The 14742-nt window shown below is 41.2% G+C and overlaps 1 protein-coding gene across 1 annotated transcript in view; it reads left to right on the top strand.

The window, feature by feature from the left end:
* Nucleotides 1-2249: 2249 nt before the first annotated feature.
* The window catches only part of DNAJC16 (DnaJ (Hsp40) homolog, subfamily C, member 16), a 60913-nt gene continuing 48420 nt past the window's right edge, over nucleotides 2250-14742 (top strand). The window contains exons 1-4 of the mRNA XM_006883626.1: nucleotides 2250-2406; nucleotides 4636-4820; nucleotides 9278-9344; nucleotides 11073-11409. Coding sequence (XP_006883688.1) covers nucleotides 4654-4820; nucleotides 9278-9344; nucleotides 11073-11409 — 571 coding nt within the window. The 5' untranslated portion in view covers nucleotides 2250-2406; nucleotides 4636-4653. The remainder of the gene's footprint in view (nucleotides 2407-4635; nucleotides 4821-9277; nucleotides 9345-11072; nucleotides 11410-14742) is intronic.

Here is a 14742-nt window from a genome sequence, read left to right as displayed (position 1 = left end):
GCCCGCCTCCACGCCCCAATGCCCGCCTCCACGCCCCAATGCCCGCCTCCACGCCCCAAGACCCACCTCCACGCCCCAATGTCCGCCTCCACCACCCAGGACCCGCCTCCACACCCCGAGACCCGCCTCCACGGCTCCACGCCCGCCTCCACGCCTCAGGGCCCGCCTCCACGCCTCAAGACCCGCCTCCACGGCCCAACGCCCGCCTCCACGCCTCAGGGCCCGCCTCCACGCCCCAAGACCCACCTCCACGCCCCAATGCCCGCCTCCAAGCCCCAGGACCCGCCTCCACGCCCCAGCTCTCTCTTTTTTCTCAGCTTTCCTTCTCAGGAGTTGGGAAGCACATTGCTAGTGTAAAGGACAGCCATGTCTGGATCAGTGGTTTAACCATATTCAACTCCCCCTCTCAAGCATCGTTCCCTCCCTCATCCAATTAAAATTACGAGTCTCGTTCCTACTGGGTTTCTAGATATCTCCACTCTAGCCCGTTTGTCATCCCAAACACTCACGTCCTCACCAACAAATCTCACCGAGGAAAACTGCCCATTTTTCTCATGTGGAGCAGGTGGTGATTCAAATAGCAAAGAGGAGTGCACCTTGGGTCCCTACAGACCAACAAAGCTCACTTTAAAGCCACCTCTATACATGTCACGCCCTCTGTTAACAGGTGCCATGAAATAGCGGCCTTGCATATAACAATCCCTGCGCAATTCTGTACCATCCTCACACTCCCTAGTATTCCACTCTGGCGACTTCGAAAAAGAAGAAAATACAGAAATTTCGTCCCCTTACTGCCTATGGTTTGTATGACTTATTGAAAATTTTCAAGAAAAGTTACTACATTTTTTCATTTGAAAATATTTTCATGTGCATAATTTCTATGTCCCGGTTACTGGGCTAGTTACTTTACATAAATCATATCAAATGTCCCTCACTACATGGCCAGGAGAGAAAGGTCTTTGGAGAACGACATTGTGCTCCAAAGGGTGGAGGGACAGTGCAAGAGAGGAAGACCCCGGATGAGAGGAATTGGTACAGTAATGGGAGCAATGGGGGTTGGTGTGTCAGAATTAGTGAGGCTGTCTCAGAACTGGGAAGAGTTCAGAACTGCTGTACACAGGGTCACTATACATCACAGGCGACTCAACAGCACATAACAACAATCACTCAATCAATCAAGCCAAGGAAGTATTCTTTTCTCCCATTTTTGCAGATATATACACCGCAGTGTTCAGAGACGTGAATTCATTACTGAAGATCACATAGAGGTAAGCAGGATTCAACCCCAAACTGATTTCATAACCCACACTATCCAGATTCTACCTCAGAATGTAATCTCCATGAGCAGCAAAACTTCAGCCTCATTTATTCAACAAATATTTAGTGAAAGCATGTTTGTACTAAGGTTATGCAGACACCAGACAATGTGGAAGTGAAGAAAACAAACAAAACCTCTTGCCCTTAAAAGCTCACATACTCCAGTGGGGGGAGACAAATGACAAAAAATACAAAGGGGGGGGGGAAAGGTAGTGCTTTACAAGTGCAAAGAAATAGTATAGTGGTGAGGGCAAAGGGTCAGGGAATATGAAAGGGTGTCCCTCTATATTCCCGAGAGACCTATTTCATTGACTCAAAGTTTGCCTCATTCATCTGTACCCTCCCTTGGACATTGCGCGCACGCGCGCGCACACACATTTTCCTTTATCGCAGGACCTGGCACATTCTAGGGTGGTGCTCACTATGGTGTATAGAATTAGGACTCGAGGTTTCAACTCCCCTCCACTGAATGACCTTGTGACCTTGGGCACGTCCACGTCCTTCTCTGAGCCTCAGTCTCCCCATCAGTATACAGAGGAGTCAGGCTTGAAAGGATCCCTAAGGTCCCTTCCAACTCTGACGCTCTAGGGTTCTATGAATAGGGTTAAAGAGAGCAGGGACCAGAGATTGCTTCCCAATCCTAGCAACTGTTGCCAAACGAGGGCCAGCTCCTGGTAGGCGTGGAAACCCCTCCCAGGATCCAGGAGGTCTTTATGGCGTCCCATCATGCATCGCGACTACGCCTCGCTAGGAGGCACGTTTTGGCCTCTTTGGTCACGACCATCGCTTTTGGAGCCAGCCAAAGAACGCGCATCGTCCCCATGGCAACGACGCCAAGCCCACGCGCAGACGGCAGGGGACAAGGGTCAAAAGTCTTCGCAAACTCGCAACCCTGAATCGATTCAGTTGCACCTTCCGTGCGCTGGTACTTTAAGGGTCACCTGACCACTCGCGTTCACCTCCGCCTCCACCTCCTCCTCCTTCCCCTCCCCAAGCCGGAGCGAGCGCTGTTGTGGACGGGAGTCTCCCTGCCAGGCGGACTGACTGGAACACGGACGCTGCAGCCGGTTTGGCCGGTGCCCTTTCCCGGTAACTCCTTCCTTGCGTGTCTCGTGGAGCCGCGAAGGCTGCGGAGCCGGGTAGGCGCGGGGAATCTTTCGTCAGTTCCTTCTCGCCCCTGGTTTCAGCTGGGCCGGGAGAAAACTGGGACCTGATAGAGCCAGGCCCCGGGCCCTAGGAGGATGGCGGGGAAGGGTCCACTCCTTGGAGGGTTGCAGCCTCCAACAGAAGCTCGAGGCGAGGCTCAGACCTGTAGCGTGTTGTGGGAGCTCCTGTCTAGTTGAACGGGTGCAGCCCCGAGGGCGGGCAGCCTACCTGTTGGGCGGGTTGTTTCCTGCCCTGTGGCCGTCACAGTGGGACCAGAGACTGTCAGCAAAAAAACTTCACAAACCCCCCACCCTTGGGCGCTCGAGAGGAAGCGGCCAACTCAGTTGAATGAGGCTGATTGTATACTCATGGCTGAAATAATAAGTACCACTTGTCAACTGTTGACCGCGCACAGTAAATCTTTTACACACATTTAAACCCCGCGACGATACTTCAAGGTAGTAGTGTTTGTCCCCGTAAAGTACATTGATGCTTAGCAAGTTTAAGTAACTTATTTAAGTAAGTGGTTGAGGTTAGATTCCAACTGTAGTCTGATTTCAAGATCCAGGTCCTACACATCTTTCCCTTTTTTTTTTTTAGTGCTTACTCTGTACTGATCCAAAAATCACTGTGTGACAGAAAGGGTTGCTTTACCCAGGAAGAGAGTACTTTGTTTTAGGATTATATTTAGCATGCATGTAGAACTAAACATTGAGCCTCAGACGACTCGCTTTGTAAGAATTCCTAGGCAGCATTAGACTTCCACTAGACAAATCCTTTTGCGGCTTTGTTCCTCATGAATTAGAACTAAATAGCCATTGCTGTGGAGTCAGGACCGGCTCATAGACGACCCGTCCGTCCAATGAGTTTCCAGAGGTTGTAAATCAATCACATGGGAGGAGATTACCCATCTTTGTCCTGCGAAGTAGCTAGGAGATTCCAACCACTTGCCTTTGGGTTGGCAGTGCAACTCCTTAACCACTAACTAGCCTTCCAGTGGTCTCTTTCTCTTTTGAATAATGTTACGTTAATTGTAAACCATAAAACTCTAGTGATTTATAAATAGGATACATAAGGGCTCTTGTGGGGCAGGGGGATCATTGCATAATGCCACAAAGATTATAATCCTGGAGTGTAAATGTCTGAGAAATATCACCACAGTCTTATTCATTAATCATACAGAATTATTTCCAAAACCTTCAGTGAATTAAATTCAGTCACTACATTTACCCACGGTGGAGCATAAATTAGGTTGTGACTGCACAACATATTATTTAAACAATCTCAGCCATTCTGGTTTTACATGAAAAGCTGTATTTTTCCTCACTACCTTATTTCTCATGTGAGGTCTTCAATTGTAATGATATTATTGCTAATAATTAAAGAGTTAGGAGCCCTCGAGTCAACTACAATTCACAGTGACCCTATGAACAGTGGATCTGAACCCTTCCCTATCTGTACCATCCTTGCCTTCCCTGACACACTGGAGCCCACTGTTAACAGTCATCTGTCATTCTGTCTCTGACAGTCTTCCCCTCTCTGAACTCCACTTTTCCAAGCATGATGCCCCCTCCTCGTTATCTTATGTTCCTTTGTTATCTCAGTGGACATGTTGAGAAAGAATGGAATTGAGGCATACTGATTCTAATTGTAAAGTTTTTTTCAGAGTATTTCATATTTGTACTCCATGCCTAAGATTACCATAGCTCCTGCATTTTGTGATTGAAGGGTGAATCCTATGATTGTGTGAATTTATTTAGCACATGTTCAAGTGAAATATTCTTAAAAGTTTAAGCTTTCTTGTTAGAGTAAATGAAATAGTGTATTTGAAATAGTCACCTTAATTTTTCTATTCCTGTTTTTTCACATTTGCTTTTTATTTCTTTATCTCATTTCTTTTTCATCATTTCTAATTAGAAATTATTCTAATGCAAGGATTCTAGAGAGTTGCTGTTCTTATTTTCTTCTTTTCATCTACAATAGTTCTTATTTGGGAAATTCAGAAATAATAGTAGCTGTTGATTCCAGAGAGATGATCAGAGAACTTGACACTTTACCTGCAAAATACCTTTTGCTTGTTTTGTGTTTCATCCATATATCCTGTGTAGCTAAAAAAAATAATACTGTCCACCTCTGTGTCACTGAAACTTACTGCCTCTTCAATCATTTCAGCTCTGGAAAGGAAGAGAAATGGAAGTGAAAAAGTTGGGCCTTTCCTGGCAATTCTTGATAGTTCTGGTTCTCATCCTGCAAATTCTGTCTGCGTTGGATTTTGACCCGTACAGAGTCCTAGGGGTCAGCCGAACAGCCAGTCAGGCTGATATTAAAAAGGCTTATAAGAAGCTCGCCCGGGAATGGTAGGTGAAAAGAAGAAATAGCAGTTGAATGTAAGCTAAGCAGTTTTAGCAGGGAAATGAAACTGTAAATTATAGTTAGCTTTTGTTTGTCTGTCTTTGTGTTCTCTAAGTATATATACCTAAGTATATCTACCTAAGATACCTTATATGGGACAACCAACTTTTATGTTAATTGCTCATTTTAAATAATGAGATCAAGATCACACCTCTGTCATAAGGAATCTCCTTTTTAAAATTTGTAGACTTAAAGAATTGCCTTAGATATTTTAAATATTAAAGTAGGATGATAGCTTTAATTTTTTTTAAAAAAAAACAAATTTTAACATTGAATAAGCTACCCCTCCCCAGATATGTTGTTCGTAATGCCTTTCAAAATGATTGCGGTTACTGAAGGGAACATTATCCAGTCCTGTTTTACAAGTTTTTCACTTTGAAGCTTTTAAAAATTCTTAGAGTGAGAATGTTTTGTCCATAATTTTAAAACAGAATTCAGGACTGAGTATATTACTTTTAAAAATAATTCAAAAATAATAAATATACCCATAAAGTGTATGATACAGAATATACAAGCGTTCGTGTCTAGGATAGCATTAAGGCTACCTTTGACAAATGCTATCTATCATTTTCTTCCACCAGTGCTTTGATCATGGAAAAGGAGGAGAAGTACTGGATTATATAATTGAAGGGGTGGGGGCAGAGAGAGGAGGAAAGGTTGGAAAGAACACAAGTAATAAACCAGTCATAACCAAGAAAGGCTTAGACAGAGAGCCATGGTCATTGCGTACCTACTGCATGCAAGGCTCCAGGTCCTATGGTTTTTCTGTCACTTAAACTATAATTACTCTAGGAGGGAGCATATAGTTGTCTTTGTTTAATAGATGAAGAAACTGACTGACTTTCTGTACCAGCAGGTAGTTTATCAGACTTTTTGGGTTTTGCTCTTTAATACTTGCCTATCTGGGCAGAAGTGAGGGTGAATGGGTTTAGTGTTTGAGCGTGAAGTTGCTGCGTGTGATAGAAGATTATAAAGATGCAGAGCTGCCACATGCAAATGACTGTGCAGACTGTGTATGCTTCTGCCTGGCACCATTATTCTATAATAACAAGATACAGACCATGCATCTATATACAGGGAGGAATCCAGAATTGGAAGCTAGAAATCCAGTCTCTAATTGTGCTTGACTTCTTTTTATGGGCTCTCTTTACCCCAAAGTTTCTTTATATATTATTTTAAACTATTGCTTCTTAATGTTTAAAATAAATAAATCTCTAGTTAATTCATAAAGTAGCACATGCTTTTAGACAGCCTTTGATAACACTTTAAGAACAGAAATGAGAATTTGATGCAAAGCAAGGGTGAGGGGAGCAAAAGAATGTTTTGCAAAGTACATAAAAAGTAGATGATGGGTAGATAAGAAATGTGTATTTTTTAAAAAAAGAAAGTACATCTCCCTAGTATTTTCATCTCTATCATTTAAAAATTGAGGGGGTAGGGGAAGGGATGGGAGTAAAGGTGAAAAAAAAGAAATCGAATATGCAGGGCCTGTTAAAATGTACAGCCTTGACTTTTCTGTCTTCTAGACCTGAAAGGATGTTATGATATTCACTAGATGAGTCACATGTATCTCTTCCATAATTAGATTCTCAGTAGGAGTAATTCATCACTGTAGAAATAGTGTCATCTAGTGAAAGTTGAAATTTTACTTTAGCTTTATATTAGCACTGTCTCTTACTATTTTTTATTGTTTTGATTGTGTTATAGCATTGGTATGTCACTTAAATACAGCAAGTTTCTTGTGATAGTAGTTACAACTTACAGTTTTTCCTACTTTGAGTTTTCAGAATGAGCTATAGCAGGAGGAAATGGTTTAACATTGACTTGAATGTGTAACCTTCTTCTACTTTGATTTGCTCCATAATACTGTTTCTCAAGAACTTACTTTGTCTTCACTTGGTAAAAACCATTTGAAATCACTTTTTTCCCCTTAGGAAAACTGTTTCTCTCAATACTTACATTTTATCATAGGTACTTTTCTTTTGGTATCACATTAGCAAAATAAACAATTATTCCTACCCCAGGAAAAATGCATTATAAACGTTCATGCAAAGGGGTCCAACTGAACAGTAAATGATTATGTCTAATACTTCATGGTGATACTCTTTCTTTTTTCACTTTGGCTCCTTTGGAGAGAGCTAGATAGCACAGTATTTTCTTCACACTGAAATTTAAAAGATACTTATCACACTTCATGAAATTATTTCGTTAAACAGAAAGCAGCATTGAACAGTACTTTCCTCCAGAGCTGACTTTATTCTTTTCTAAAGGTTTTCAGTTTTATGTCATCCTGAAATTAGGGAAGTATTCCTTGTAAGCTGAAAACTGTCTTGTGGTTTCCTCTCTGCTCTTCAGTCTTAACTTCCTGTATTTTAGGATCTGTGGTTTCTGAGCAGCAGCTCTGGAGGCTCTGTCTTGGGTTTATTCTCTTTATATGCCACTTCCCACCCTTCTTCCTCTACAGAGTTCTGTCTGCTACATTGTTTTGTCTTCTCAATATTTAACTATAAATTTGCATACTGAAAACACTTTTTTTTGTCATCCAAAAACCTGCTTTGGAGTCACCCTTTACCTTCCTTAAGCCATACTGCTTTTATTGTACCTAGTTGAGACTTTCTTCCTGCCACTGATAGTCATAAGAATTAAAAAAAAAAAGAAGAAAAAAACCCCAAGGATTAAGTTGAGAGGAATGATGTTTAAATTCAGCAGTCAATATTTCTGAAGTATATTTTTAGAGGAATCAGAATATATGGTATAATTAATTTAACATGTTTCTGCTAAAAGAAGGTGGTGGCTAAAAGAAGGTGGTGGTCAAAATTGTAAGTTTTTGTTAAATGCTCATGTATTTGATTCTGTTTTTAGTAACCATATGCTTCCCAATGGATTGTTTCTGTCCAGAACCTTCATTAGAGGGTTATAATTTGTTTAGCAAATAATATTACCTTTTATATAAAAATAAAAGAGCATTGTGGCCTTTCTACCATATCTCCTTTCAGGGAGGGAGGTCTATCCTTTCGGGATGTAACTTTCTAATACATCTGTCATTAGTATTTTACTCTCCAGAAAAAGAGCATTGTGATACATTATTTTTCATAAAATAAAGAGTGAATAGTTATTCAGTTTGAATCACTGGCTTAGATTTTAGGGACCCCGAAGAAAGTAAAAAACCCTCTCCCTTTCCATGATGTCAAAATCCTCAAACTGAAATTGGTATAAACAAAAGAAGGTTACAAACTATTATATCACAGTGAGAGGGATATGGTTAATTGCATAAAAGCATGTTGTTTTGTTGTTTGTTGTCAAGTCAGGATCAACCCGTAGCTGACCCTCCAGCACATTTTCTGAGGCAGTAAATAAATCATAAGAAGAGATTGCCCATCCTTCTCCCAAATTCTAATATTAGTTGAAGGAAATTTATATAAACTGGACTTTTCTGACATCTTAAAATATGTGGCATTCATATGATTATACATTTATAGGTAAAAAGGCAAATCATGTAAAATGAAATAACCAGGATGTTAGAAAAAAAGAGTTGAGAGCAAGATAGAAAGAAGCTGGTCCCAGGAAGCCCTTTATTACATGGTCTAAAGAGGGATGCCTAGTGACTTCCTGAACAGAGAAGGTCACACTGTTTCAAGGGCTGGCAAGGATGTTTCTTTTTTAGAGGGTGTTCTAGGGAGGACTAGGGAAGGTGGTATTTTGCTTGAGAAATTTGGGACAGGACTCTGTTAATTAATTCACTTGGGTGTGGGCTTTTGTGATCAAGTGCAGAGCCTTATCAGGATCCAGTCTTGTGGTCTTAGACATTATCAGGTTTCTTCAAGGAGTGATCAGGCCTGGGGGCAATGGTGACATTCTTCCCTACAGGGTAATAATATTGAAAATTGTTATGTTCTAATGTGGAAGTCAGCCACAAGGTACAGTGTGGAACATAGCTATTAATAAACAGATTCATATTGCATCCTGAAAGCTGTTTCCTGTGTATTCTTGAGTTGTCAGAACAAATGCCTACATGAGTATCATTCTAACATTGAGGTGAAATGCTGCTTCCTGGGCAAAGATGTATATTCTTATGCATAAGTGACTTTAACCTTGAGCCAGCTTGCAGAGTGTTCAGAAGCATTGTGAAGAGCCCCACATCTGCTCTGAAATGCCTAAGTGCTGTCTTGTTACCTGAAAATGTGCCTAGTTAGAATGCATTGGGAAGTAATTGCCTGTTTCAAGATTTCATTTATAGCCATGTGAAGCAATGAGTTGCTTCTTCCAATTGTTTTTGAGAAACTGTCCTAAGAAAATGGTATTCTGTTTACCACCAGTGTAGTCAACTGTGTATAAGAATGTTAATTGTCCATGTATTTTAAAAATTCTATTTCTTCTCATAGTTTGCCTATTTGTATTTCAGGCATCCTGACAAAAATAAAGATCCTGGAGCAGAAGACAAATTCATTCAAATTAGCAAGGCTTATGAGGTACTGTGCCAAACTTGGTAATGCATTCATTAGCTCTTCTAAAGCTTGCCTTAATGCTCTGTAAACCTTCACCCAAGCCACAATTTGTAAAAATTAAATGAATGAAGAAATTACCTGCCTTAGGCAATTGGCAGTTGGTTCTGTAAAATCTTCTCAGATAGAATATTTTCCTGATGCCTTGGCCCAGTTTCTAAATGATGGCAGAGAAAACGTATTTTGGCCACATCCATTATGTGCCAAAACAAGTGCCTGAACAATTCTACTCTTGAACAGACTGACCTATTTTAAAATCTTTAATTGGAATTATAGAATTGCCCTGAGACATGGCTCTGTTGCCTTTTAGAAACTTGCTTGAAAGAATTAAGAACCAGTTTCTCTGTATTTGTGAAAGCCGCATAAGGTTACAAATACATTTTAACTCGAGCTTTTTAGCAGTCACACAGCAGTCTTTCGAGGATCTAAAGCAGATCCTCGGGTGTTAGACTTCAAAGTTGTTTTTAAGTAAAACAGTTAACTAAGCATAAAAGACACAGAACTCCATTTTGTGGCTGCTTTCTGGGTTTCAAAGCTTTTATTGTCTTGCTTTAAATTGTTTCAATTCATAGGATATGACAGACCCCGTTTTCTTGTGATCAAGTCCCAGTGATCAGCATCATGTTCTATTTTATCATGTTTCATGTTATATTTTGTTTTACTGATGTGTTTAGTGTTATGATAATTCAAAATCACTAATGCTGTGATAAGCACAGCTATCTCAATGACTGCCCGTGTTGAGCTGGGAGAAGGTAGTCTCCTCCTGTAGAAACCCAAGGGAGGGTCACCATGAGTCCAGACTGACTTGCCACCTGTTTGATTTGTTTTGATTGGTTTATCTGAATGACTCAAGTACTTGAGTTGGGTTTATTTGTTTGGTCACTTTTTTTTTTTTTTTTGGTCATTTTTTTTTCCTAATTTTGGTCTTGGATTTTCTTTGATGTTTATTGAGAGAAGAGTTTCTTGGTATAGTGTTAGAATGCTTAGAGTGCTAGAGAATAATCTTTACGTGTATGAATATGCTTTTAATGTCTTTTGAACCAATGTCTGACTTCATATATGTCAATGATTGTATAAAGTTATAATAAATAGAGTTCAGAGATCTCAGTTCAGGAATGGGGTATAGTGGACATACGTTGCCACATTCTGGGATCTGGAGACGTGATCTGTCTGTTCCTAGCTCTCGGGTCCGTTGGAGAAAGGGTCCCAGCGCTCAACTCAGGCAGGTACTGAGAAGTTGCTACCAGAGCTTCCCAGGGGGACGTTTCCCCAAAGTAGCTACCCCGCTTGGCCTGGTCTTAACATAATAGCCTAGGCCTGAGCCGTGCAGGCTACAGGAGTCGGTGGAGGAGAAGCAGGAAGAGCACTTGGCTGTACAGCAATCGGCTGCAGTGAGTAGGAGAGAGCCAGGTACAGTTCTTAGGAAACTGGTGACCCAACCACATCGCACAAGTGCCAACATTTTGGCAAAGTTCCTTAGTTCCAGTGACTGTCCTGCATTCCTCTGTAAATAATGCGGTGTTGGCACAACTTCCAAATCACTGAACAGCCTATTTTATAGAATGCATTATAATGTAAGAGATATATTCCATGCCTGTGTAATTTCTTTCTATATCTTCTAAGCTATTTATAGAAAACTCCTTTGGATAATCTTTTTTCCCTTTAGATTTATTATTATTTTATCCTTTCTTACAGCTTCTTTCCAATGAAGAAAAGAGATCACACTATGATCACTATGGAGACGCTGGCGAGAACCAAGGCTACCAGAAGCAGCAGCAGCGAGAGTATCGCTTCCGCCACTTCCATGAAAATTTTTATTTTGATGAATCCTTTTTTCATTTCTCTTTTAACTCTGAGCGCCGGGACTCAATTGATGAGAAGTATTTATTGCACTTTTCACATTACGTAAACGAAGTGGTTCCAGACAGCTTCAAGAAACCCTACCTCATTAAGATCACCTCTGATTGGTGCTTCAGCTGTATCCATATTGAGCCTGTTTGGAAAGAAGTGGTTCAAGAACTTGAAGGGTTAGGTAAGAAGATTTTATTCATCAGGAGATATTTATACGGTTGACGGTTACTTCATCTTTATCATTTTTAACTGTATCTTTTGAAATAGATGAGAAGACTGGGGAGAAAGCAGTTTTATGTCATGTTTCTAGAAACGTTTGTGTTGATTGGTGTGTTCCAGGCACACATTTCAGAGAAGGAAAACATATAAGCCACTTCATATTGTGTTACCAATTTAGAGATTTTTCTATCGTCTCCCAGCATCTACTTCAGCGTCTAATACATAGGAGGAGCTCAGACATTATTTTCATGTCTTGCTTTAAATTATTTCACCTCATAGGGCATGACGGATCCAGTTTTCTTGTGATTAAGTGCTGGTAATCCACATCTTGTCAAGTTTTATTTTTTACTTGTTTTACTGATGTGTTTAGTGTTACGATAGCTATAGGATTGGTTCTGTATAGCCAAGTGTCTGTTTTAATACCTGTGGGTTTTCTGCTGATACTTGGTTTTTTTTTTGTTTTTTATTATATTATTTGTGTGTGTGCGTGTGTACCGTCAAATCAGATCTGACTGGTACAGGAGGAGACTGCCCCTCCTTCTCCAGCAGAGTGTCTGGTGGATTCAAACCGTATGCCTCTGGGATTGCAGTACAGTTTCTTGCCACTAGGCCACCAGAGTTCCCTTCTGTTGATATTTGTGATTTCCATATGTGATGACTATGGGGAACCACTCTTGATCACACTGCAAAGGAACTAAATACACTGCTGTCAATTAGAACTGCCCCATAGGATTTCTTATAAATCTGTAGAGCAGACTGCTACAGTATTCTCTCAAACAGTGGCCAGTGGGTTTGAACAGCTCACTTTTTTTCCCCCAGTTATCAGCTGTGTACTTTAACTTCACTACCAGCAAGGCTCCCTGATCAAAGACTAACCTTTCTCGTGTCCATATTCCTGACTTAGTGCCAGGAAAAGTATAGTGATAGAGAGAGGATATTTATTTCGGTAACTCCTGAAAGTTGTAGTTACTAAATTCAGTGTCTGTGTATGTATTTGATAGGTTCTAGCAGACTTGGGGACTGCCAAAAAGAACAAACAAGTCTGTCCTGGAGGAAGTGCAACCAGGGTGCTCCTTAGCGGCCAGGATGGTGAGACGTCATCTCATACACTCGGGGCATGTTGTCAGGAGGGGTCAGTCCTTGGAAGGAGACAGTGCTGGGAAAAGTGAGAGGGTCATTGGAAGCGAGGAAGACCCTCAATGAGATGGATCGACACAGTGACTATGATAGTGGGTTTGAGAATGACTGAGATCATGAAGGTGATGCAGGAGAGGGCAATTTCTATTTGTTGTTCATAAAGTTGCTCAGTCCTGGTAGAGTCAACAGCACCTAATAAGAGTGGGCTTTGAATATTTAAAAAGGGACAAACTCAAGCATGTTGTTAAGTGCTGTCAGCCCCCAACTTAAAGTACGAGAAATCCCCTGTCCTTTGCCATCTTTACAGTCTCTGCCCCAACTTAACAGTATGAGAGTAAATCCCTGGTCCTTTGCCATCTTCACAGTCTCTGCTGTTCTTGGTCCCATTCTTGCAGTTATTGAGTTACTCCATCTCATTCAGCATCTTCCTCTCCTTTGCTGACCCTCTGCTTTTACAAGTTTGATGTCTTTTTTTCCAAGGACTGAGCCCTCCTAATAATTTGCCTCAAACAGATGAAGTCTCACTATCCTTGCTTCTAAAGTGTACTTTGCTTGGACTTCTATGACAGATTTGTTTGTTCTTTTGATAATTCATGGTGTAGTCAGTATTCTTTGCCAATTCTTCTGTCTTCTCTAGTCATTGTCCGCTTTTCTCTCTCACACACACACACACACGAGAGAAACAACTGAAAATACTATGGCTTAGGTTGTGCACACCTTTTATGATATTCTCAGCAGCTTACTGGAAACTCTTCAGCCTCTTTCATCTCGGAGCTGGCATTATGGCCTGATGCTGCTGTTGTAGTTAGGTGTCATCGTGTCGAGTATGACTAATAATGACTCTGTGAACAACAGACGCGAACCTTGACCTGTCCTGTGCCATCCTCCTCATCTGAGCATGCCCCTGAAACCATTGTGTAATTTAGGATGGTAAGGCTTTTAACCAACATCAGGAGTAGGCCAAGATGCCACAGTAAGCATGCCAACCACACAGAAGATTATGGGAGTTAGAACAGCAGGGTGGCTGTGACCGTAACCTTTGAAATCAGACCATTATTTTAGTTTCAGCACAGTCACTTAGCTTCTTTGTGTCCTTGAGCAAATTACTTCACCTGTGCTGTGTCTTCTCCACAATTGCGAAGTTATGCTTAGGCTAACAGTAATAGCACTGTGAAAATTAAAGGAGAGGGGGAAATAATTGTGTTTTCCCAAAGTACATGATACATACTAAGGACTTACTGCATGAATCTCAGACAATTTCTAGATAAACTGGGTTTTCTGGTTTGCAAAAGTTATGGTTTTTTTACATGCCTGTTTTATGAAATTTTTCTTAAATCTATTAGTCTGCTGTGTAATTCATAATTATCATCCATTAATTTTTTTATTTATTTCTGAGCTGAGGTCACTAGGAGTTGGCAGGACAGAAAATGCCGGAGTAGCCCCAAATACACAGGGAACAGTGCATGCAGAGAAACAGGAATGTCAGGTGTTCCCAGCCCAGCCAGCAGCGTCACAGGTGGAGGTTGTGTGCATGGGAAGGGAGGAATGGGGAGAGTATGCTGAGAGCCAGCTAGGAAATAGACGCAGGCACGTTACCAGACAAGAGGTAACCACTTATCTGAAGTAGGAATAGTCAGTGGCGGACCAGGCAGGACATTCCAGAGGGAAAATCATGGAGCTCTCAGCAGCTGGATGCCATTTGAATATGTGAAATGCACAGGGCAGAGTGATGATGCTTAAGACTGACTCTGCGTTCTGATTTGAGCTCCTGAGCATTGCGTGAATACAGTAGAAAAGAGTTGAATTTGGGGAGAATTGGCTTGATAAGGAGTAAGTTTGGAAACATTGAATGAAATAATATAAAAAATTATAACAGGGATGATAATAGCATATGTTTTACTCATAACTTCATACATTGTTATGTGCGTACTTTATTATGTTGTTGTTGTTGTTATGTGCCGTTGAGTCGCTTTCAACTCATAGCGACCCTATGCACAACAGCCCTAAACCCTGCTCTATCCTGCGCCAGCCCGCACTGCCTCTGACAACACCCATCCTGATTACCCCAGTCACCGAATCAATCCATCTCATAGAGGGTCTTCCCCTCCTGTGCTGTCCCGCCACCCTCCCAAGCATGATGTCCCTCTCCAAGGACCCG

Source organism: Elephantulus edwardii, unplaced genomic scaffold, assembly GCF_000299155.1.
Source record: "Elephantulus edwardii isolate Elephantulus edwardi_28Jun2011 unplaced genomic scaffold, EleEdw1.0 scaffold00028, whole genome shotgun sequence".
NCBI lineage: Eukaryota > Metazoa > Chordata > Mammalia > Macroscelidea > Macroscelididae > Elephantulus > Elephantulus edwardii.
This window is presented reverse-complemented; position numbering and strand designations above follow the sequence as displayed.